This window comes from Misgurnus anguillicaudatus, chromosome 1, assembly GCF_027580225.2.
Source record: "Misgurnus anguillicaudatus chromosome 1, ASM2758022v2, whole genome shotgun sequence".
In the NCBI taxonomy this organism is placed as follows: Eukaryota; Metazoa; Chordata; class Actinopteri; order Cypriniformes; family Cobitidae; genus Misgurnus; species Misgurnus anguillicaudatus.
Genome location: NC_073337.2, coordinates 25,334,533 through 25,358,633, shown reverse-complemented (window position 1 = coordinate 25,358,633; position 24,101 = coordinate 25,334,533). Strand labels below are relative to the sequence as shown.

Sequence of the window (24,101 nt, the reverse complement as noted above, 5' to 3'; positions counted from 1 at the left end):
AATAACTTAAAGGTGCATTGTGTAAATTTTAAAAGGATCTTTTGAGAACAATGCAATATAATCTACATAACTATATTATCAGTGGTGTATAAACATGCTACATAATGAATTGTATTGTTTTATTAACTTAAAATTAGCCGTTTTTATCTACATATATCGTGGGTCCCCTTACATGGAAGCTGCCATTTTGCGCCATCAAGTTTCTACAGCAGCCCAAATGGACAAATTGCTCTAAAAAGTGTGTTTTTCACTCAGAGGATGACATGTTTGTCCTGTGATGGCTACTGTAGCTTCTCCAAATGGTTTGAAATGGAGGGGTGCAATTCGCAACCTCACCACTAGATGCCGCTAAAATCAACACACTGCACCTTTAAGCTAATTCAACTTTATTTTTATAATTTATAGCAACTCCTCACTAGTAAAGAAAGTTCAAATTAATTGTAAATTCAAGTTGGTTGAACTTCAAAAAGTGCAACAATGATTTTTTACAGTGTACGTATATTTGACTACAAAATTAAAATAGAGTGCATCATTTTTGCATCCACTTTTTTAAGTAAGTTTTACATGGATTTGTAAGCAATTACATGGTTAAAATTCCAAGTAAAATTTACTTAAAAAAGTGGATGCAAAAATGATGCACTATTTTTTAAGTAAATACAGCCTATTCTTTTTATTCCACTGCCTAATTGGTTATATTTACTAAAATAATTCAAGTAGTTTTAACCAAAAATTATTTATTTAATTTCCATCTTACAAATTGTACATGATAAAATTTTGTTTACTTACTAATGTTCATTTAGAAACTAGTGTTATTTTTACTAAAATTTGGTTTAAAAACAAGAATTCATTTTTTTAAATAGAATTTACTCACTTTTTTTTACTAAGCCACAAAATCATTTTTTACAGTTTATGCCTACCAAACAGTCAGTTTTGGTTTCAATTTTACTAATATTTATGTTGATTATTAAAGTTTTATGTAAATAAAACTGACTAAAGTGACTCTTTCATAATATGATAAAATAGACATAATCTAACCCGATCAAAAAAAGACGTTTTTACTTACTATTTCTGTCTTGTTTTCAGTACAAATATCCAAAAATTCTCTTAAATTAATAACTTAAATTAAGATGCATCTTTATGAGCAAAATGACCTAAGAAAATAAGTCTACTTTTCAGACCAAAAAAACATAACATTGAAGTGAATTTGTGCCTAAAACAAGCAAAACAATCTGCCAATCTTGAAAATTTTTCTTAAAAACTTAATTCTTAAAAAATTCAAGAAAAGTTTTCTTACCCCATTGGCAGAATTGTTTTGCTCATTTTTAAACACAAATTAACTCAAATTTTATATTTTTTGTCTAAAAACTAGACTTATTTTTTTAGGTTATTTTGCTCAACAACAAAATACTTCTTCATTTAAGAATTTTTAGATATTTGTACTGAAAACAAGTTAATTTTTGCAGTGTACATATAGATATGTATACATTTGGTACCAATATTTACCTCTGAGATACAGCAACATGTGGGGTACATATTTTGACCATTTTGTTTTCTGATAGTGCAGTTCACATTAAACAAAATTTCAAAGGCACTTGTGTTTTCCATACAATGCAGAAAGCATTCGCTCCCCCTGTGATTCACCAAATTCCAATTCACACCCATTATCAATCCATTCACACTCAGCCCATAATACTACTGAAGTCCCTACCAAAATCTGAATGTGAATTGAATTGACTATTTGCACCTGGAAACTGTCCTACAAACAGACATTAAAAGTCTCACACGTGGAAAGTACCGCATCCATCAACAATCTTTAGGGATAAATGCTTTAGTGAGCGCTTTTCTCACTGTTGTGTTAATATTCAAAGTCACAGCACAGTTAAAGACGCAAGTTGGTGTGAGATATCTGGTCATAAAAGAAAACGGAGCTTATGTGTGCCAAAGCATAATAGCCAACGGGTGTTTTTTAGACACCTTCACAACGGAGCAGGGTTGTAAAGCCTAATAAAAGGCTGTATGTTCCGCTATAATCACGGTCTTGAATAGCTTGCGAGTAAAAGAAAGGTCAGATTAGCTGGCATTACCATCAAACTGTTATGTGCAGGGACACGTCGAGTGATAAAATGCTCTTTTAAGGTTTTTACACAAGCTAGACATGAACCTTTGCTACAGTGTCACACTATGAGCCAATGTTACATAATTTTTTTGCAAAACAGTCTGAGAATTCTAAAATTTTCTTTTTATTTTCATCTCATATTACTGTAAAAAAAATTTGAGTTTCAACTCATGGTTGCCTAAAATATGAATAAACCCAGCTGTTGGCTTTAAATTAACCTTTGTTGGGTTGTTTCATCCAACATGGCTTGATTGTTTTTTACCCAACCATGGTTTGAAATAACCTAACATTTTTAGAGTATAAAAAGGGACAAACCCATCTGTTGGGTTAAATTAACTCAAAAATGTTTATATTTGACCCAACAATGAGTTCAAACTAGGTTTAAATTAGGTTCTGTTCGTCCCTTTCTAACCCAATGCTGGGTTGAAAATAACCCAGCATATTTTTACTGCTAAAAATGTTGGGTCAAAAGGAGACAAGACTGTTGTGTTAAATTAACTATAATGTTAATATTTGACCCAACAGTGGGTTCTTCAAACAACCCAACATTTTGAAACAACCCAGCATAGCTAAATTAGGTTAGCTATGTCTGTTTTTGACCCAACGATGGGTTTAAAATAACCCAGCACATTTTTACTTGTATAAATGTTGGGTTATTTCAACCCAGGCTTGGGTCAAAAAGGGACAAGACCGTTGGGTTAAATTAACTCAAAAATGTTTATATCTGACCCAACAATGGGTTCAAACAACGCAACATTTTGAAACAACCTAGCATAGCTGAATTAGGTTAGCATTGTCTGTTTTTGACCCAACGATGTGTTGAAAATAACCCAGCATATTTTTACTGCCAAAAATGTTGGGTCAAAAAGAGACAAGACTGTTGTGTTAAATTAACTATAATGTTTATATATGACACAACAATGGGTTCAAACAATCTGGCATAATAAATATTTATAATAATAATAATAAATTAGGTTAGCGTTATCTGTTTTTGACCCAACGATGGGTTGAAAATAACCCAGCATATTTTTACTGCCAAAAATGTTGGGTCAAAAAGAGACAAGACTGTTGTGTTAAATTAACTATAATGTTTATATATGACACAACAATGGGTTCAAACAACTCAACATTTTGAAACAACCTAGCATAGCTAAATTAAGTTAGCTTTGTCTGTTTTTGACCCAACAATGGGTTGAAAATAACCCAGCATATTTTTACTGCTAAAAATTTTGGGTTATTTCAACCCAGGCTTGGGTCAAAAAGGGACAAGACTGTTGGGTTAAATTAATTATAATGTTTATATTTGACCCAACAACTGGTTTTTCAAACAACCCAACATTTTGAAAAACCTAGCATAGCTAAATTAGGTTAGCTTTGTCTGTTTTTGACCCAACAATGGGTTGAAAATAACTCAGCATATTTTACTGCCAAAAATGTTGGGTCAAAAAGAGACAAGACTGTTGTGTTAAATTAACTATAATGTTTATATTTGACCAAACAATGGGTTCAAACAACCTAGCATAGCTAAATTAGGTTAGTGTTGTCTTGTTTTTGACCCAACAATGGGTAGAAAATGACCCAGCATATTTTTACTGCTGAAAATGTTGGGTTCTTTCAACAAAGGCTTGGGTCAAAAAGTAACAAGACTGTTGGGTTAAGTTAACTCAAAATTTTTTAAATTTGACGCAACAATGTGTTCAAACAACCTAGCATAGCTAAATTAGGTTAGTGTTGTCTTGTTTTTGACCCAACAATGGGTTGAAAATAACCCAGCGTAATTTTACTGCTAAAAATGTTGGGTTATTTCAACCCAGGCTTGGGTCAAAAAGGGACAAGACTGTTGGGTTAAATTAACTATAATGTTTATATTTGACCCAACAACTGGTTTTTCAAACAACCCAACATTTTGAAACAACCTAGCATAGCTAAATTAGGTTAGTGTTGTCTTGTTTTTGATCCAACAATGGGTAGAAAATGACCCAGCATATTTTTACTGCTAAAAATGTTGGGTTATTTCAACCCAGGCTTGCGTCAAAAGGGACAAGATTGTTGGGTTAAATTAACTATAATGTTTATATTTGACCCAACAATGGGTTCAAACAACCTAGCATAGCTAAATTAGGTTAGCTTTGTCTGTTTTTGACCCAACAATGGGTTGAAAATAACTCAGCATATTTTTACTGCCAAAAATGTTGGGTCAAAAAAAGACAAGACTGTTGGGTTAAATTAACTATAATGTTTATATTTGACCCAACAACTGTTTTTTCAAACAACCCAACATTTTGAAACAACCTAGCATAGCTAAATTAGGTTAGCGTTGTCTTGTTTTTGACCCAACAATGGGTAGAAAATGACCCAGCATATTTTTACTGCTAAAAATGTTGGGTTATTTCAACCCAGGCTTGGGTCAAAAGGGACAAGACTGTTGGGTTAAATTAACTATAATGTTTATATTTGACCCAACAATGGGTTCAAACAGCCTAGCATAGCTAAATTAGGTTAGCGTTGTCTTGTTTTTGACCCAACAATGGGTAGAAAATGACCCAGCATATTTTTACTGCTAAAATGTTGGGTTATTTCAACCCAGACTTGGGTCAAAAGGGACAAGACTGTTGGGTTAAATTAACTATAATGTTTATATTTGACCCAACAATGGGTTCAAACAACCCAACATTTTGAAACAAATTAGCATAGCTAAATTAGGTTAGCTTGAAAATAACCCATTTTTAGATTGTACTGAGATATTCATGTATTGAAACATTTTAGCAAAAATGTTTTAAAAGGTTTTATTTCCTTAAAACCTCCATACAGTCTTAAACACCCGAACTGAACTCGTGTTTGCGGCTACATACTGTAATTAAGACTGTAAAAGTACTGTAATTTGACTTAGGTGTGACTGCGTCATAAAGGTATACGGTATAATGTGGAGAAGATTATAGTAATGAAGATACGTATATGCAGCGCGCGGCAAACACTTGAAGAGTCAGGACTGAGCTTGGCTTCTCATCCGCAGGGACCAGCTGCGTGTGTGCATGCATTTAGTTCATAATGGGTCCTGTTTTATTAGAGGCCTCCTTGCCCTCTCCTGCCTGCCTAATTTGATATTGTTAACTGATACATTCCACTTTAAAAGAGTAGAGAGGTCACAATAACCTCTACAGATGTGAGCTCGCCTGCAGAAGATAGAACAGGGGTTTATTTTTGACAAAATATATTAATTAAAAAATTTCAAGTAGTTATAATTTGCATAAAGAAGTCTTTTGAGACATTATTTTAGTGCCATAAATGCATTTTCTTCAAAATTATCATTATTTTGAAATCTGGAAGTTTATTTTCTTTTTTAATTTCCTGTTTTTCCAAAAAATGTCTTTTAGCAGATTCCATTATTGTAATAAAGTTAAAGTGAGTACATGATGCATTTGTTTGCAATTGTCTTTGCATTACATGAAAATTAAATAAATAATTCCTAATAAATAATTAAAAATAATGTCACAATGCAAAAATCCTTCATTTCCTTCATGCAAAAATCATCCCATCCGTTGATGGACAAAACAAAACCCAAAAATGTTCTCCAAAGCCAATTTTTGTGCAATGCCACACAAAACGAACAGGAAGGTTCACATGCTGGGTGCATGTCAAAGCACATGCGATTTCTCAATAACTTCCAGGCGACTTTTCCAATGACCACCACCTTTTTATGTGCGTACATGTGTATGTTGTGCATATGTGCATTCATTACTCTTAACGAGAAACAAGACATGCAACCACAAACTCATGTGTAGTTCGAGGTGGTCTGAATAGTGCCTCATGTAGAGAGTTTAAGACCACCCAAGCCCGACCCTTATCAAACTCCAGCGGGCATCTACCATGCACAACGACCCTTTACCTCCACGTATCCTAATTACAATTGTACCGAACGACCACAGAACATCTGCTGCTAATGCCGTTGAGTGTGATTATTAGGGAGATTTGACTCCCAGGCCGACACGCGGAGGAAGCGCAACAGACAGGGCTAACAAGGAGATGTACGAGCACATGTGATTTGTTTTTATTAGTGAACGTACACTGCAACATGTTGAAACGATGAAGCTGATATGTTTTGTTAGTTCATTAGCTGTGTTTTTTGGCTGTGGATCCTGTCGTGCTGATAAAAAATGTATTTAATAATGTTAACATCACTTGCGGCACAGCAGAAGTATTTGGCGATATCTAGTCACTTTTTGGCACATTCAGTCAGGGGTTAGTAAGCATTTTGCAGATGGTACTGCATTTTGTCTGCCACCTATGTGCTATATTAAGAGAGCCAAATTCGGACCTCAGTCATTATGTTGATAAATCGTGCAACACTGAATGCTATCTTGCATCATTCCCATTTGGAAGGTAATTACTCCCCTCCCAGCAGGGAAATGTAAGCTTGGGGTTTGGGGAAGGGGGCTGCATGCAACGGTAATGACAATAGACCCCTAGGGCAGATTGGTTATTAGGGCTTAAAACACACATATGTTCACACACAACGCCCTGTTACACAATCCATTTCTTTTTCACATAATTCATTGCCACTAACATGACAAGCTCACCTTAGTTAATGACAAACTCGACTGTACTTTCACCGCAAGGCTGTTTTGAAGAGCGCAGCTTTGGGGTGACTGCGATGACGTGTAATTCAACACTTCGAGTTGATATAGTAATCCTCACATAATGGGCCTCTGTGTCAGGGGCCCGTCTCCGAAACTAATGCTATTCTGTTCCTTAAATGGCGAAAAAAATTGATTTTGTTTTTTGCTGCGGTGTGTATGAATGATACTGTGACTTTTAATGGGTTTTTATGTGAAAAAATCTTCTTGCTTCTATAATACGGATATTAATTATTGGCAGTATCTATATTTTTTAATGTTCGATTTTAATGAGGGTGCTCAAGTGGTCTACCGATTGCTATGGTTACCTCCTCAGGGAATTTCTGTACACAAGGGTCTGTTTGCCATCAGTTGAATACATGTACACCTATGCTATGTTTACACGACAGTGATATATTGAGAAACTGAAAAGTTTTAACGTACATATGACAGAGCCATTCAAAAGATCTGCGTTTGCAAAGACCCTAAATCTGCTGTATTAGGTATGCTAGGCCAGTAGATGGCAATGTTACCTTGTAAAGAAGCATTACAAGACATACGCATTCATCACACAGCAATTAATAATAAGTTACTACAAATGACCCTGGACTATAAGGTAGGGTGCACACCAAAGCATTTACACGGGCGGTCAGCGTATTTGAATTTTTTTTTTTCAAAAACACCAGCAGCTGGTTGTTTTTGACGGATCTGAGCACTGGCGCTCTGTGGTTTTTCTGCGCTGAGCATCGAGAGTTGAAAAATTTTCAACTTTGGGTGAAACGCTTGGCTCACACTGCAAAAAATTATTTTCAAGAAACAATGTTCTAAGTATTTTTGTCTTGTTTTCAGCAAAAAATAAATCTCCCAATGGGGTAAGCAAAAAATCTTGAACATTTTTCTTAAACACTAAATTCAAGAAAAATTCTAGAAAATTTTGATTACCCCATTGGCAGATTTTTTTTGCTTGTTTTATTCACAAAATCATTTAAATTTGATATTTTTGGTCTAAAAACTAGACTTATTTTGGTAATTTTACTCATCAAGAAAAAGCTGGCAGCGCCTATTGTCGACGTGTTTAAACGCTTTGGTGTGTGCGCCCCCTAAAACGACTAAATATTGTAAACTTTCTTGGAAAAGCTCGCAATCCTGTTGTTTGCCATTGTTGTTTTGATTATGTTCATGTATGACTATAGATCGCATTAAATGATGCATGATGCGCATGTCACCTTTATCACCGATTTGCGTTTACCCAGTTTACACGGAGACGACAATGCATTGTTATCAAAAACGTTGCATATGAAGTTGTGTATGAACAAAGTTGTGTACGAACAAAGTTGCGTACGAACGAAGTTGCTTGCGTGCGAAGTTGCTTATGAACGAAGTTGCTTGCGTGCAAAGTTGCTTGCGTTCAAAGTTGCATATAAAGTTGCTTAGGAAGTTGCTTAGGAAGTTGTGTACAAAGTTGTGTATGAAGTTGCGTACGAAGTAACACCCAAACTGCATAAAAACTTTTACGGTCGAAATTGTTGTCATGTAAACAACCCCTTAGTTATAATGTAGTTTTTGCAGTTAGCGTTTCACATTGGTTTGAAAAATGTTGCATGCGTACGAAGTTGCTTGCCAGCGAAGTTGCTTACGAACGAAGTTGCTTGCGTGCAAAGTTGCTTGCGTTCAAAGTTGCATATAAAGTTGCTTAGGAAGTTGCTTAGGAAGTTGTGTACAAAGTTGTGTATGAAGTTGCGTACGAAGTAACACCCAAACTGCATAAAAACTTTTACGGTCGAAATTGTTGTCATGTAAACAACCCCTTAGTTATAATGTAGTTTTTGCAGTTAGCGTTTCACCTTGGTTTGAAAAATGTTGCATGCGTACGAAGTTGCTTGCCAGCGAAGTTGCTTGCGAGCGAAGTTGCTTGCGTTCAAAATTGCGTAGGAAGTTGCGTAGGAAGTTGCGTAGGAAGTTGCGTAGGAAGTTGCGTAGGAAGTTGTGTACAAAGTTGTGTACAAAGTTGTGTACAAAGTTGTGTACAAAGTTGTGTACAAAGTTGCGTACAAAGTCACAGCCAAACTGCATAAAAACTTTTACGGTCGAAATTGTTGTCATGTAAACAACCCCTTAGTTATAATGTAGTTTTTGCAGTTAGCGTTTCACATTGGTTTGAAAAATGTTGCGTGCGTACGAAGTTGCTTGCGAGCGAAGTTGCTTGCGTTCAAAGTTGCATATAAAGTTGCGTAGGAAGTTGCGTAGGAAGTTGCTTAGGAAGTTGTGTACAAAGTTGTGTACAAAGTTGTGTACAAAGTTGCGTACAAAGTTGCGTACAAAGTCACAGCCAAACTGCATAAAAACTTTTACGGTCGAAATTGTTGTCATGTAAACAAACCCTTAGTTATAATGTCGTTTTTCAAGTTAGCGTTTCACATTGGTTTGAAAAATGTTGCGTGCGTACGAAGTTGCTTGCGAGCGAAGTTGCTTGCGTTCAAAGTTGCATATAAAGTTGCGTAGGAAGTTGCGTAGGAAGTTGCGTAGGAAGTTGTGTACAAAGTTGTGTACAAAGTTGTGTACAAAGTTGTGTACAAAGTTGTGTACAAAGTTGCGTACAAAGTCACAGCCAAACTGCATAAAAACTTTTACGGTCTAAATTGTTGTCATGTAAACAAACCCTTAGTTATAATGTCGTTTTTCAAGTTAGCGTTTCACATTGGTTTGAAAAATGTTGCATGCGTACGAAGTTGCTTGCGTACGAAGTTCCTTGTGTACGAAGTTCCTTGCGTACGAAGTTCCTTGCGTACAAAGTTGCGTACAAAGTTGCGTACAAAGTTGCGTACAAAGTTGCGTACAAAGTTGCGTACGAAGTCACAGCCAAACTGCATAAAAACGTTTGCGGTTGAAATCATTGTCGTGTAAAACAACCCCTTAGTTATAATGTATTTTTTGCAGTTAGTGTTTCACATTGGTTTGAAAAATGTATTTGTCCCAAAATTTGCTTTTTGCTTTGTTGTCCTTTGTCACTTTGAAGATGGACCTAGCTGATGGACCTAGACATGGATTTCATAATATATATATACGCAGCCATGACATATATTTTTTAATGATGTACTGCAAGATATATGTCAATGAAACTGTTCTTCTTCCACAGATAAGCAAAAGGGAGGAAATGAGACGGATAGAGATATTTCGGTTCATTAGGTAGAGAAGAAGAAATGGGTCACGGGAGTGGAACGTGTAATGAAGTCAAGTCTCTCTGAGGAGCAACTAGTATATTATTGAAAGGTAAAACCCTCAGTTCCCAAACAGATGTCTTAGACCCTTAGGGGCTTCTTTAAAGTTTCTCAGCATAGTACATTGTGTGCACGCACACACAGGTTTTTGCCATATTATGGACTTTTCATTGACTTTCACTGTTATTACACAAGGATAATGATGCAACCCTTAAACCTAACCTTCACATAAACCGTAATGCAATTATTAAACTTTTGTGTACCGAGAACTCCCTAACAACCTGTTTTACTGTATTTTGGACAACATAAGTCCAAACATCTATACACACACATATTGTGTGAAATTTAGCAATTTTACGGGATTAAAACCATAAAAGCAGGACGAGACACCACAGCAAGCTGTTGCATGTTGCATTTCACAGCTGAATGTGTTCGGATAATGAATCGTGTCATGATGTTTTCTCTTTTCCAAGAAAAGCAATCCGTCTGGTTCCGGGGTTCATTCATGTTAACACACAGCGTGACTCTTTACAACCTGTTACCAATGCGAACGATTAAACCCCCAGACCTTTTCTGGCCAAACAAGCGCACAATAAAATCCCTGTTTGGTTGCTAGTTTTCATTAGCGTGAAAGCCCCAAGCATTCATTAGCAAACCCCATACTAAATGTCTTCCGTCCCACAACCAACTTAAGGATAAATCCATTTTAGCGAGTGTGTAGGTTCTTCTGTGATGAAATATACTTTCTTTCATCCAAGCCTAATCTACAAAGACATACAGTTTCTACGAAATGTGCAAACACGGTGGCACCCATAAAACATTTCTCTGTGGGTTTTGGATATAGACCAACCCGGCATGGCAATGTTGGCTCAAACAGGACACGCAGCTTAAGACCTGGGGCGCTAACCACTGCCGAATATTTTAAAAATGAAATGTCACACATCTGCACCTCCGTGTCCTACTTTAATAATCTCACCTCTTGAAACATTTGGTGTTATAAATATGCATTTATAAACTCCATCGTGTCCAGTCAGCTGAAGCATCTCCATTGGGTCTTAATCTAAACAGCAGTATTTCGCCATCATGTCACCTTTTTAGCTGTCAGGTTAATCATCTCGGTAGTTGTTGAGGTGCTCTTATCTCCACGCTCTGCTGAACGTCTGCCGCACGCGTCTCACGCTTTGATTATAAGGGAGCTGCCGGCAGCCGTCTGCCCGACCGAGTGAAATCATTACCTGCCTTTAATCTCCACGTCTGATATGGCTGACATGGGTAATTACTGCGGTGCCAAATAACCTTGCTTTTACAAAAAGATGTAAAAAAAAGTGCAAATCAAAATGAATTACTATGATCTCTTGGCTTTGCAAGACTTTTGACTCCTTGCTGTATTTATTGTCTCCCTAAGAGTTGCTGTCTGTTTAGATTTTGGGAATGTGACGTGTTTTAATATCAACCCACTGTTCCGCAACTTCAATGGGATGTGGTTGGTGAGCGAGCCAAGGCTCAGGAACCAGTCAGTGAGCAATTAGAAATGATTCAAGCATCTCCCACACCGAGCCAGATAAGTGTCCTGACCCACAAGCTGTCAGCTGTGGCGGGTTAATTTGGTTTTTTCGGTCCCCTGCGCTCACATGATCGGCCTTCCTGAGTTCTCGTGATGTTTAAGTACAGCCTGTTATGTAGGGGATTTTTTTTACCAAACGCCGGAGCTTTGGATCGGCAGTCCTTGCACATTGCGTTGTGGTGCTGATGTGGGCTATGTATGTTCGAATCTGGGTCACTTTATTTGTTGCATTTGTCATGATCATTTCATTTAATCTTACTTGCTTTAGTACAAATAACAAAATACTTTTTCAAAAGTCTACAATGGCATTATGCTTTCCCCCCAAAAAATTATCGTACTTGGTGCTTTAAACGATTAATCGCGATTAATCGCATACAAAATAAAAGTTTGTGTTTCTCTAATATATGTGTAAATTCATTGCACACACACACATATGTATGCATTTAAGAAAAAGTGTATTTATATATACATTTTTATTTATTTATATATAATATTAAATATATAAAAATTAGGGCTGTCAAAAAATTAACCGTGATTAATCGCATCCAAAATAAAAGTTTATGTTTACATAACATATGTCTGTGTACTGTGTGTAAATATTATGTATATATAAATACACACACATTCTTGTATATATTTAAGAAATATTTGCATTTATTTACTGTATATACATTTATATAATGTATATCATATATAAATATAAAATATATAAATATAACCAACTTTTCTTAAATATATACATGATTGTGTGTGTACACACAGTACACACACATATGTTATGTAAACACAAACTTTTATTTTAGATTACTCGCGATTCATTTTTGACAGCCCTATTAAAAATGTGTGCTGGGCAAAGATTAATCACGATTAATCGCACACAAAATAAAAGTGATTTTTTGCATAATACGTGTGCGTGTACTGTGTGTAACTATTATGTATATTTAACCACACACACACACACACACACACACACACACACATACATATATACATTTCAGATTTGTTTTATTTAAATATATTTCTTTAACTTGTATATACTATATAAAAATATTAATAAATGTATATACACATGTAAATGTTTCTTAAATGCATACATAACTGTGTGTATATTTATATATACATAATACTTACACACAGCAGACACTCGTATATTATGCAAAAAATCACTTTTATTTTGCATGCGATTAATCACGATTAATCTTTGCCCAGCACTAAAATATAAATAAGTACATATACACATGTAAATGTTTCTTAAATACATACATGAATGTGTTTGTATTTATATGCACATATTATTTACACACAGAACACACACATATAATACAAACACAAACTTAATTTTGTATGCGATTAATCACGATTAATTGTTTGACAGGCCTAATTGTACTATAAACAAGCATTGAATTGCGTTGCTTTTGACAAGTGCTCAAAAGTCAATGTAAATTTGTCAGAAAAAGTGAAACTGTGGCCGGTATCCTTTCAAAAAGTACACCTAAAGAAGAGATCATATTAATAGCTCAAAGGTACATACTGGTACATATAAGGACATTTAAAGGGGTACTGCTCCAGTGACATCTGGAAATATCATGCAAATCCATCAAAAAATATATTTTGTATCCATATCTTCTCTGTGGACCCCACAGAGTACCTTAACAGCTCCCTGATTGAAAACCCTGTCGTCTGGCTGTTTGGTGATGTTGTTTTCGCTGCTATCTTTGGAAATATCCATTGTTTAAAGAAGTGGTTTGGATTGGTCGCCGGGCTGAATGCCAGCTGGCCGGTATCAGAGTCTAACTGTTTGACTCTTTAGCGCAACTAAAGAGCAACTTGTCCCTATCCATGCTTGGCAGCGTTCAAGGGGCGAGCTGATAGAAAGCTGCCAAATGTGTTCGAGGTGTGGGGTGGTTTGCATAGTGAAGCACACGTCAGGGTCTCTGAGCATAAATGGGGCACTGTGATCCCACTTTGCTCTCCGCTAGTAAATCAACACGGTATATACAAGCACTCCTCTGAGCATAACCTGTGGGCCGGATTTGGGGGTTAGAATCGCTCTTTCTGTCCATCTTGTAGCTACATGAGCACACACAGGCTCCTACACAAATATCCCTATTCACATTATTTATCGTATAAATCCCAAACATGCTCCCAGTTTTAAAAGCCTGAACCGAGGCGCTGTTGTTTGCTAAACATGCAAAAACCTGTTTAACATTTATATTGTCTACCTACCTACTAACTTCTCAACTGGGAAGGGTGTATACAAAATTGTTTCCAAACTACCTCATTTTAAATGCAGTTAACGCCAGAATCAGTCCATAAATGCTGACCGACTTCAAACACGCCATCCAGGAGGAAATATCACATCATTCTCTACATTCCAGTCAGCTGAGACAGAGCTTTACATGTGGTCCTAATGGCTCATCTATTAACCGAGTCTTTACATAACAATCTCAGATCTCTATTTGGGTGCCACATTTGGAAACCTGCCACTTATTTCCACTCAAGTCACCTGAGACCCCCTAGGGATCCGGTTTACATCGACTCCCGCACACAAAATTCCAATCTGTTAAAAAAAACCATCACAGATATTCTAATAATGGATTTAAAGGCTATAATTGGGATTTTAATGGTGCCTGTGGGTCTCTACTGATGGTAATGCTTTGTGTTTTATTGGTGGGATGTTATCTGGTGGATGGGAACCAACCAATAAATCCTACTGGATAGAGCCCAATTAAGGAATTTTGCAATGGTCTTAATGGTAAACAGCTGTTTGTGACATTATTTGTCGCTGAAACCATTAGAATTTGTGTTGTTTATTTTTTAGCAGGTCATGGCATATAAAGTTACTTATATGATAATAAATACATCTAGGGTTGAACAATGTTAGTTAGTTAGTTAGTTAGTTGAGAGGTTATGTGTAAATTTGATTCGTATAGAGATTGTTCTGCTAGTGTATATGCTAGTTTAAATGAATAGTTCACCCAAACATGAAAATTCATTTACAAACTTATATGTTGTTACAAACATGTATAAATGTATTTGTGAACACTAAGGAATATATTTTGTGGAATGTTTGTAACTATTCACTTCTATAGTATTCTTTTTTCATACTATGGAAGTGAATGGGGCTTATGAACAGTTTGGATACATTGGATTACATCTTCCTTCGTGTTCATCAAAACCAATACATTTATACAGTTTGTAACAACATTAGAGCGAGTAAATGATAACAGAATTTTCATTTTTAGGTGAACTATCCCTTTAACGCCGTCTTCCGGTCCGTTGCCTAGCAACGGCACTGGAACAACTGACGAGGCCATATTCTCCACAAGCAAAACAACCGCTAGGTGACACCAACACCTAGTACAACAAACGCGCTCTTCTCGCTCAAAGTCTGACATAGTGCTGGAAAACAACTTTTTATGCTTAATTTCACAACGTAATGTTGACTTAAAAACAAAAATTAAAACACACGCGAAAGACACGGTAATAGGTGCGTCAAACAAACTCGCGCGCTCAGACCAATTACATAGCACTGAAAATGTTCCCAACATGGAAATGATCCCTATCGGCAAGTGTAACAGTTTTACCTCAGGGGCGAAACGGGGAACGCGACCAGTTATGAAAGATTTATTATAGGAAAGGTGGGTCGTGTTGTGCGTTACGCGCCAGGCGACAAACGGCACCGGGAATGACAGGAAAGAAGTCACTTTAATGCCAGCCGTGTCCTGATTGACAAGGAACAGCTGAATGTGAGTACGCACACATCTGGAGACCCGCAGGGGCTTCACACTACATACTCCATGCTGTACTGTGCGCCTTTACGCACCAGTTGGTCACTTTAAACATGGTTGCAATTGAACAGTTAACATGTTATTAATGTATATCATTCCAATTTAATAGCGCAAAAAGTTAGTATAAGTTCACACAGCCCTTACAAACGTTCACCAAGGCTAGTTTAACTATGGTATCTGTATAGTAAAACCACTAATTTACCATGGTCTCACTATATAATAAAAATAACTATGTTTTTTGCAGTAAAGTTGTGGTTATACAAATGATAAACGTGTTTTGCAACTTTTACTGTAATAAAACTATGGTTAATTTTCCTGAGGGACTTTTTGGTGTTTTCTACTGGAAAACATCTATATTTCTTACAAACATTGACATTATTATCCCAAACAGCACTTTACAATATGAAGAAACATACTTACACGGAAGAAAAATGTGGACGCAAAGTGATGAGCTGATGTATTCCTGAAGTATTAGAAAATATTCACAAGTGCTGTCATTTGCTCGAGTCCCGATGACTGAATATAAACCAGCGCGTTGCGTTTCAGTATCCAAATAACGCGAAGCAATGGATCAACATAGCGGAGACGCAGAAAGTGAGTTTGAATCCCAGCTGCGTTGAGTAAACACGCAGTCTGTGGCCCCGCCAGTTAAAGACCCTGTGTGTTCACAGCGCTGAAATGACATTAGGGTTGCAGCTCTTCTCTGATTGGCTGAGACGCGCAGCCCCCACCAGCCCTTCCATAGACGGACATTCTTCCTACTCTATTTCCTTGGGGCTTAAAGTAAATTGAACATCTTACAGTAATTGGTGCAATGTAGTAGGAAAGTCCCAAAATAAAGCTTTCAGTTTTATAATTTTTATATTTTCTATTTTAACCATCTAAGCGCATTGTCTAAAGCGCACAGCGCAACGTCTAAATGGGCGTGTCCAAACCCACTTTTGCTAATTTAACCACGTGAAAAATGGTTTGTGCGCCGAGCGCATGGTCGAAAAGGGTTGGTCCTTTTTTTTAATGAGTAATGGGAGTATTTTGGGCATAACGTGCAATAAACCAATGAGAGTCTCAGCTCTCATCCCCTTTAAAAGCTTGTTGCACTGGCGCTATGTCTAATCTCTATTTAGATGATGGACTTTTTAAACTGAAAAAATAAGCGGAGGAAGAAGATCCCCAGTTTAAGATTAATGTTAAATAATTGTGTTGTTTTTCACTTGTATTGAAATTGTTATTTTTTTATTAAAACCTTTAAAACCCGTTTTCTTTTAGTTATGGAAGTAAAAAAGCAGGCTTTTAATTGCTTTAAATGTATGGCTATCCAATATCATAAAAAAATAATTTACAAGTATGTAAGAAAAGGTTTGTACTGTAAAAATACTTTATTTGTAACAAACATGAGATAAAGAATTTACAAACGGCTCTCCAGCACTTGGACACCGTCAGTTTTTTTTAAGCATTGTTTCTCATCTCACCATATCCACAGGTCATCATATACAATAAATCCGTGAGGTAGCATTTAAAAAAACATTTAAAAACAGATGCATTTGTTTATAGCAAAGCATTTATTTACTTACCAGGCTACAGGTGAAGCAGCTCTTTTTGTCTTCTAATGTCTCATAATTGGTCCTCATTTATGTCCAAGAGACTCGATAATAATCTTTTACATTCAATCCTTTAATCTTTCATATTTAAAAGCGTTTTTGTGCTGCTGCGCATTCATGTATGTGTTAAGCAAACCCGCGTTGTCGTCCCATTTAGGCGCATATTACTAATGCACTCTTTCAATAACAAAAAAACATATTGCGCCATTGACTTTAGACTTTAGACCAGGTTTTTGTTGGTCAATGGCGTAGTCTATTTTAGTTGCCTCAAAATAGCAACGCGCCAACAATGCGCCTGAACACACCTCGTTTTCAGACCAGAACGCCCATGGGCGCAAAAGGGGGCGCAAATGCATTTGCTATTTAAACAACGTGTCGCTAAACGTGAAAATGATAATTGCGCAGGGTGGAAAATAGCATTGCGCCAGATGTAAGATAGAGCGCGATAAGTTTGACCCATACAATGCTATTGCTACAAATATACACTGTAAAAATTGCTGTAGTTATGCAGCTGTTTTCCAGTAACTTACTGTAGATATGTATGTTATTTACTGGCAGTTTGTTTAAAGTTAAATGAACATTAAAGGACAAGTTCGGTATTTTACACTTAAAGTCCTGTTTTCAGATTGTTTATGATGAAATAGAACGGTTTTGACTGAAATTTCGACATATGCCCCGAGAATTTTAGGGTGTTTGTGTTTCACCTCACACCTCTACAATGGGTTTAATGGTGCACTGGAACAATCCTTTCTAAAATGCATTAAACTTTTGTTTACAAAGACGTTAAACTCACCGAGTGGTCAGGGGTGTTCACTGATATGCTCACACCAAAATCGCTGCAAAAGACGCCCTCCAACAGGTGTTTTAGCATTCGTTGTTAACTTGTGGACCCATTTCCCCAAACGCCTCACACTCGTACATTCTTCCGCTTAGAGCTTGAATAATAGACACTCCAGCCCAGGTGGTGGCGCTAATCGGCCAATGCCAATTGGAAGAATAGAAACAAAGTTCCCAGCGCGGAGTAATACCGTACCTCACAGCACATCTAATACAAGTCAATGGAGTTGGTAAAAACTACGATAAAACCTGTTGGAATGCGTCTCCTGGAGCGATTTCCGTGTGAGCACACCAGTCAACACCCCCGACCACCCGGTGAGTCCCACGTCCCCGCAAACGAAAGTCCAATGCATCCCAGGAAGGATTGTTCCAGTGCACCATTAAACCCATTGTAGAGGTGTGAGGTGAAACACAAACACCCTAAAATTCTTGGGGCAGCCGCATATGTCGAAATTTCAGTCAAAACCGTTCTATTTCATCATAAACAATCTGAAAACAGGACTTTAAGTGTAAAATACCGAACTTGTCCTTTAAACATTAGTCTTTATCTTTACAAAATAAAAGTAAAAAATAACACCTCATGCAAAGCATTCCTGGATCCAGAAATGCTCATCAATCTTTTATGTGTTATCCTTCAGTTTTTGGTTCCCAGAATGCTTTGCGTGAGGTGTTATTTTATACTTTTGTTTTTTATTTTATAGTTTTATTCTGTAAAGACAAAGACTTGTTAATGTTTAATGTTGATTTAACTCTGAACAAACTTTTACCAGTAAATAGCATACATTTAAATCTAATCAAACAGCTGTCAGTAATACTGTAATTTCTACAGTTTTTTTTTTTTAAAAAGTGTACCCGTCCGACTTATGACTGGTTTTAATGGTCCAGGGTCACATTTACCGGACATGCACTGATAGACCACTATTAAATCCTACTGGAATTAGACCCAAAACACACTAAATAAGGGAATTTTGTAATGGTTTTATTGGTAAACAGATGATGGGTCTAGATAAGTTCCCACCATCCTTTCAGGGAGCCGAAGCCACAACTCCTCTAAAACACATTAACTATGTTTTATCTAATCTTGGTCCAGACATTTTTCTTCATAGCCATTTTTTAACATTGTTTTGACACCCTTTTTTTGTCCGTTCAGAAGGAAAGTAAGGTTGTCGCTGTATGATTTCCATTCTCTCTTGGTCAGCATGGTGTACAGTGGTTCTCAAATTTTTCAAAACTAGCCCAGTGATCTTAGCCATAATCCAAAACTTTTGGTTTTATAAATAAATCTTACTTAAGGATTTGATGAATAACATACAGCTGACTGATTTAACCCACTGTATAAACAACCAGTGGCAATAGTGGAAAAGTAGTCAAATTCTGTGGGAAAATCACAGACTTGACAACACCCTTATGATAGAAGACACACCTCTAATGGTGCTTTTCCATTGCATAGTACCCCACAGGTCAGGTCGTGTCAGCTCACTTCAATTTGGCTTGGTTAGCTTTTCAATCGAGTTTAGTAACACTTCAGAGTGGGTGGGATTATAGGCGTGTCGTTATATTTGCCCTTTTTTACTCCTGTGACATCATACAAGTGAGACCGTCATTGGAATACTATACGTTCCCATACATTCATTTATTTCTCAGTCCGTTGTTTGGGAACTTAAAACAAAGCAGAGATGACTACAGGTTTGCTTCGAGGGAGCGCAAGCATGAAGGTAAAGCTAATCTTGCGTTTAGCATGACGCTCGTCGTGATTCTCTCAGACCAACCAGTGTTTTTGCAACTTAAATTTTTTTTGCTCCTGCACATTCCTCAAAAGATACATATTTGAATAAATACATTTAGACCACTTAACTAACTGATTGCTATCAGGATATGAACAGAGCCGATTCTCCCTATACGCAAGCTACGTGAGCTGCGTAGGGCCCCGCACCACAATTTTATGAACGCGATGACAGGGCCCCCTCACAAAGTTGCTTAGGGCCCCCAGAAGGCCAGGATCGGCTCTGGGTTCTAAAAAAATGTTTAGGTAAAAAGCGCCTACCCTGCCTTTAGGTTAGGATGTGAATTAAGAAAACAAATGCATATCCTAAATTCATATTGTACTGATGACTCAGACTTTAATACCTACCTAATACCTAAGTTTATACCCAGCCAGTTATGTCAACTACTCTGTCATGTCTATCTTGTCCATCATCTGCTTTACTGTGAATGTTTGTACAGAGACATTCACCTTACAGCTTCACACAACACAGACATCACTTTTCCTGACACCTTGACAAAACCGGCTCTGCGGCCCTCTGTCGCAGACAGACCGGGCCCCTGACCTAATTCACTGGGTCTGCCCCCAACCCACATACACAAAGACAAAAGAAACTCATTTCTATTATGCATTTTAATCTCAGGGGTTTATATGCTCTTTTCACTTCAAGCCCGCACACGATACACACGTACAAACCCACACTTCCAGCAATTGAAAATATAAAGTCGGCTTCTAATACAAAGTCAGCTTTTCTCCCTCGCACCTCTTTCCACCTGCTCTTCACAGACAGGGACCCCTAACAGCGCTTCAGGCCTTTATGTATTCCATAGACAACTGAAACACTAATCCTATTTACAGTGGGGTATAAAAGGTAAGACTATACGCATGCTGGGAGAGAGGGGAAGTTCAGATTAACCCGGCAGAGCACACAAGGGTCAGGCGGCTCAGCCGTCCCCAGCTGACGTTTTGTGCTTAAAAACGCAGATGTTTGCAGGACATTGTCATATTTAACAATAATGCCTTCATTCACAACAATGCTAGGGTAGATCTAATCTCAGGTAGGAGCTTGTCTTAAAAACAAATCCGCTTCTGGTGGCCGAACTGTTGTGCACTTGGTTTCTGTAAGATTGTGGCTTTAAACACTAAAACCTTCTTTTTTTAATTAGCTTTTTATATAAAGGCAATTGTTCTTGCCTGTTCAAAAATCGAAATCGAATCGATCTGATAGCTTGTGAATCGAAATCGAATCGATCTGGAACATCTGAATCGATACCCAGCCCTAGTACAAACCAGTGCATATCACGTACCTCAAATGTATACACAACTTTTTTAAAGGTATTGCCCCAGTGACAGCTAGGGACCAGTTTTTGACAATTTTGTTGACAGTGTAAACCTGATCCCTTTGAAAAGTAAACTTTAAGGGAACAGTATGTAAGATTGTGGCCAAAACTGGTACTGCAATCACAAACCTTGTGGCTAAAACTGGTACTGCAATCACACAACTGGTGGCCAATACACAACATGACAACATAAACATTAGTTGAGGGCTGCAACTCCACTTTTTAATGACAATATCCTGGCCGGACCACTCTTGTCAGTGATATAAGTATTTGAAAGGAAAATTATTTCTTAATGTCTAGTGACATATCAGGGCCATTTTATGATTAATTGATATACATTTCTTACATACTGTTCCTTTAACTTTAAGGGGGCGTGTACACCAAAGCGGTTCAAACGCGGCTGAAAACATCAGGCGGACACTGACTGAAGGCGCTTGCCAGTAGGCGCTTGCCAGTTTTTTTTAGCTAAGCGCTTTGGTTGCTTTTGATACTTCTGCTTAGTTCATCAGTCATTGAATGATGCGCCAGTAGTTGTAATATTTGTTCCCCCTCCAGCGTGATTGGACAGCTGAGCGTTTCATCTAAATGTAACATTTTTTAACTCTCGACGCTCAGCATGGAAAACCGCGGACAAAACTAGCCAGCTGCTGGCATTTTTTAAAAGTTTTGAAACAATTGAAAACATAAGCCGGCCGCCGGCGTAAACACTTTGATGTGCACGCTACCTTACACTTCAGGCCGAAGTATAGTCAATTTTTTACATGTACGATTTTGGAAACCCCCTCATCAATGTACGCGTTGGTCACGTATGTGCCTACAGGAGAATGTAGTATGTAGCCCAGGAGGTGGATTGCATTTTTTGTCGCAATGCGCATGCGTCAAACGTCTTTGTACATGTATGAGCAACAACAGACTACGGGCTTTATGGTCACTTAAAGGAAAACTGTTACATAAGTAGACGAGTAAGTATGGTGGCACAAAATAAAAAGTGGCGATTTTTTAACGGATAAAAAATGAAACTATATTGTATGGCGGAAGAGCACTTAGTTTGCAGCACTTTCAACCTCGGTGCGCAGTAACATCATCACTCCTGACTACGCCCCCTCTCGCCAAACTTTTGCCAATATTACTGCACCCAAGGTCAAAATGCTGCAAACAAAGTGCCCTTCCACCATACAATATAGTTTATGCAATAATCACCATGTTTTATTTTGTGCCACCATACTTACTCGTGTAACTACTTGTGTAACATTCTTTAAATAGGGAAAACATGGAAGTGTTTGGTGGCTTCTAAATTCATCCCTGTTTGGATCCTAAGGAATGAATGGTGCTAGGCTAAATGCTAACACTTTCACAACACGCTGTACAAAGATTAAGTCTACGCATTGAAAAAAGATATATATGTACGTATTAATTCATCTAAGTTGAGGTAAGAACATAGTAAAATATTGAAAAACTGTGTTTTCCTTTAATAATATGTTTGTTTATAGTATGGGCCACACTTGATGCTTCATCAATCTTGCTATGAATTTGACCCCTGCCACAGGTAGCAAGTGATCTATGTGCGAAGAGTTTAGACACGGATCTATTCAAATAGCCATGACTTATAATTTAACACGGAAGTCACACTTTTTTTTAGGATGATACACGGTAAAACACTCTTCCACGCTGTTGTTGAATCGATAGTTTGATGCTAAGGTTGTGACCTGGTAATTTGTTTTAAAGCATGCGAGAGGGTCAGATTCATAGACGTTAAGATGACTCATGTGTTATGCAAAACGAAACCCAATAGATTCTTTTCATCGTTCATCTCTGAAGTTCCTCATATTCCACCCCTGGCAAGAATGCATGGCAATGCAAGAAGTCATTAATGTTTCATTAAGGGCGTAGGAGGGGGTGTTAATTCTTAAGTCAGGCCAGGCGCTAGTTATGCACCCTGCTTTCTGTGTACCCCACACACTTACACTTTGCCCTTTGGCCAAAACAAAGAGCCTGTTGATGTGCAGAGGAGAGGGTCTCTTGTTACTGCAGGCTGGGCAGAAAATGTTTTCTATATACGATGAGCTCCAAGTCAGATTTCCAACAAGATATGAAATATGTGATATTCTCTTCTGTATTTATATGTTAAGGATCTGAACACTGTCAGAAAAAATGGTCTCAAGCTGCTGGGGCATTACCCTTTAAAAGGTCTTAATATGTACTCGGTACAGACATTTGTACTAATATGTACCTTTGAGGTACTAGTATGCACTCTTTGGCACCAATACGTGCCTTTGAGGTACTAATATAAATCTGTAGGTGCAAATGTGTACTTTTGGAAAGGGTACCTTTGACAGCCTCACTGTCAGAAAAAATTGTCACAAGCCGTCATTGGGACAATACCCTTTAAAAGGTCCTAATATGTACTATTTATGTACAGATATGTATACATTTGAAACCAATATGCACCTTTGAGGTACTAATGTAATTCTTTAGGTGCAAATGTGTACTTTTGGAAAGGGTACTGCCCCAGTGACAGCCACAAGTTTTGACCATTTTTTCGGACAGTGTAAACATTTTTTTTAATTACATTTTGGGGAAAAGTTATTTTTTATTATTTTTTGCCCACTACATCACCCATAAAATGTAAACCGTAAATATGGTCACTTAAAAAAAGTAACCTAAAAAGTAACGCAAGTTTCTCTATTCTCTGTGCTGTAGTATTCATAGCACAAACAGCAGAAGTTTAATACCGAGGGTTTTTGGTTTTGATAAAACGCACATCTATTATTCACTATTTTCCCAAATGGAAAGTCTGTTTATCCTTGTGTTCGCTTTAATCCGGTTTATTAGTTTAGTTTCTTCGGTTCATCCCTACTGAGTCGAGCCCTAATTAGATTCCTGGAGCAGGATCTAGACTTACTCTCTAAACAGGTCAAGCACACTTAAGTCCTTTGCCTGATCTGTCCATCGCACAGAGTCAATCCGCTCTCTCCTTTGCCCTGTTAGCAAGGCTTTAATTAGCGTTGTTCTCTGGACGTAATTGACAGAACGGAAGTTTCCCCGCGCTTATAGAGTCAGCTGCTCTTTTGAGGTCCGGATACAAATGATTTCTGGGGACTTAAATTCAGCCGCTAAGAACCAAGCCAAGTATTTGAGAACTTCCTTCAATTAGCTATTATTATCTGTGCGGTATATGAACAGTCCAAACGTCTAAGATCAAGTAGTATTTGTTGGTGTAAACTTTTGAAGAATTTTTTGTATTTGGCACATCCACTTTTAA

General features: G+C 37.4%; 1 protein-coding gene and 1 long non-coding RNA gene across 4 annotated transcripts in view; one reads left to right on the top strand and one right to left on the bottom strand.

The window, feature by feature from the left end:
• The window catches only part of prickle1b (prickle homolog 1b), a 35,920-nt gene extending 19,944 nt beyond the window's left edge, over window positions 1–15,976 (bottom strand). The window contains exon 1 of one of the 3 annotated variants that reach the window (XM_073868686.1): window positions 15,723–15,976. Coding sequence is in view for 2 of the 3 variants with exons in the window: in XM_073868680.1 (XP_073724781.1) it covers window positions 11,038–11,061 (24 nt within the window). In the remaining variant the exon portion in view is untranslated. Of the gene's footprint in view, window positions 1–10,923; window positions 10,951–11,037; window positions 11,349–15,722 lie in introns of those variants that run through there. The other 2 variants (XM_073868680.1, XM_073868681.1) reach the window with 2 other exon arrangements.
• The window catches only part of LOC129432609 (uncharacterized), an 86,078-nt gene continuing 77,001 nt past the window's right edge, over window positions 15,025–24,101 (top strand). The window contains exon 1 of the long non-coding RNA XR_008640197.2: window positions 15,025–15,260. This is a non-coding gene — a long non-coding RNA (uncharacterized lncRNA). The remainder of the gene's footprint in view (window positions 15,261–24,101) is intronic.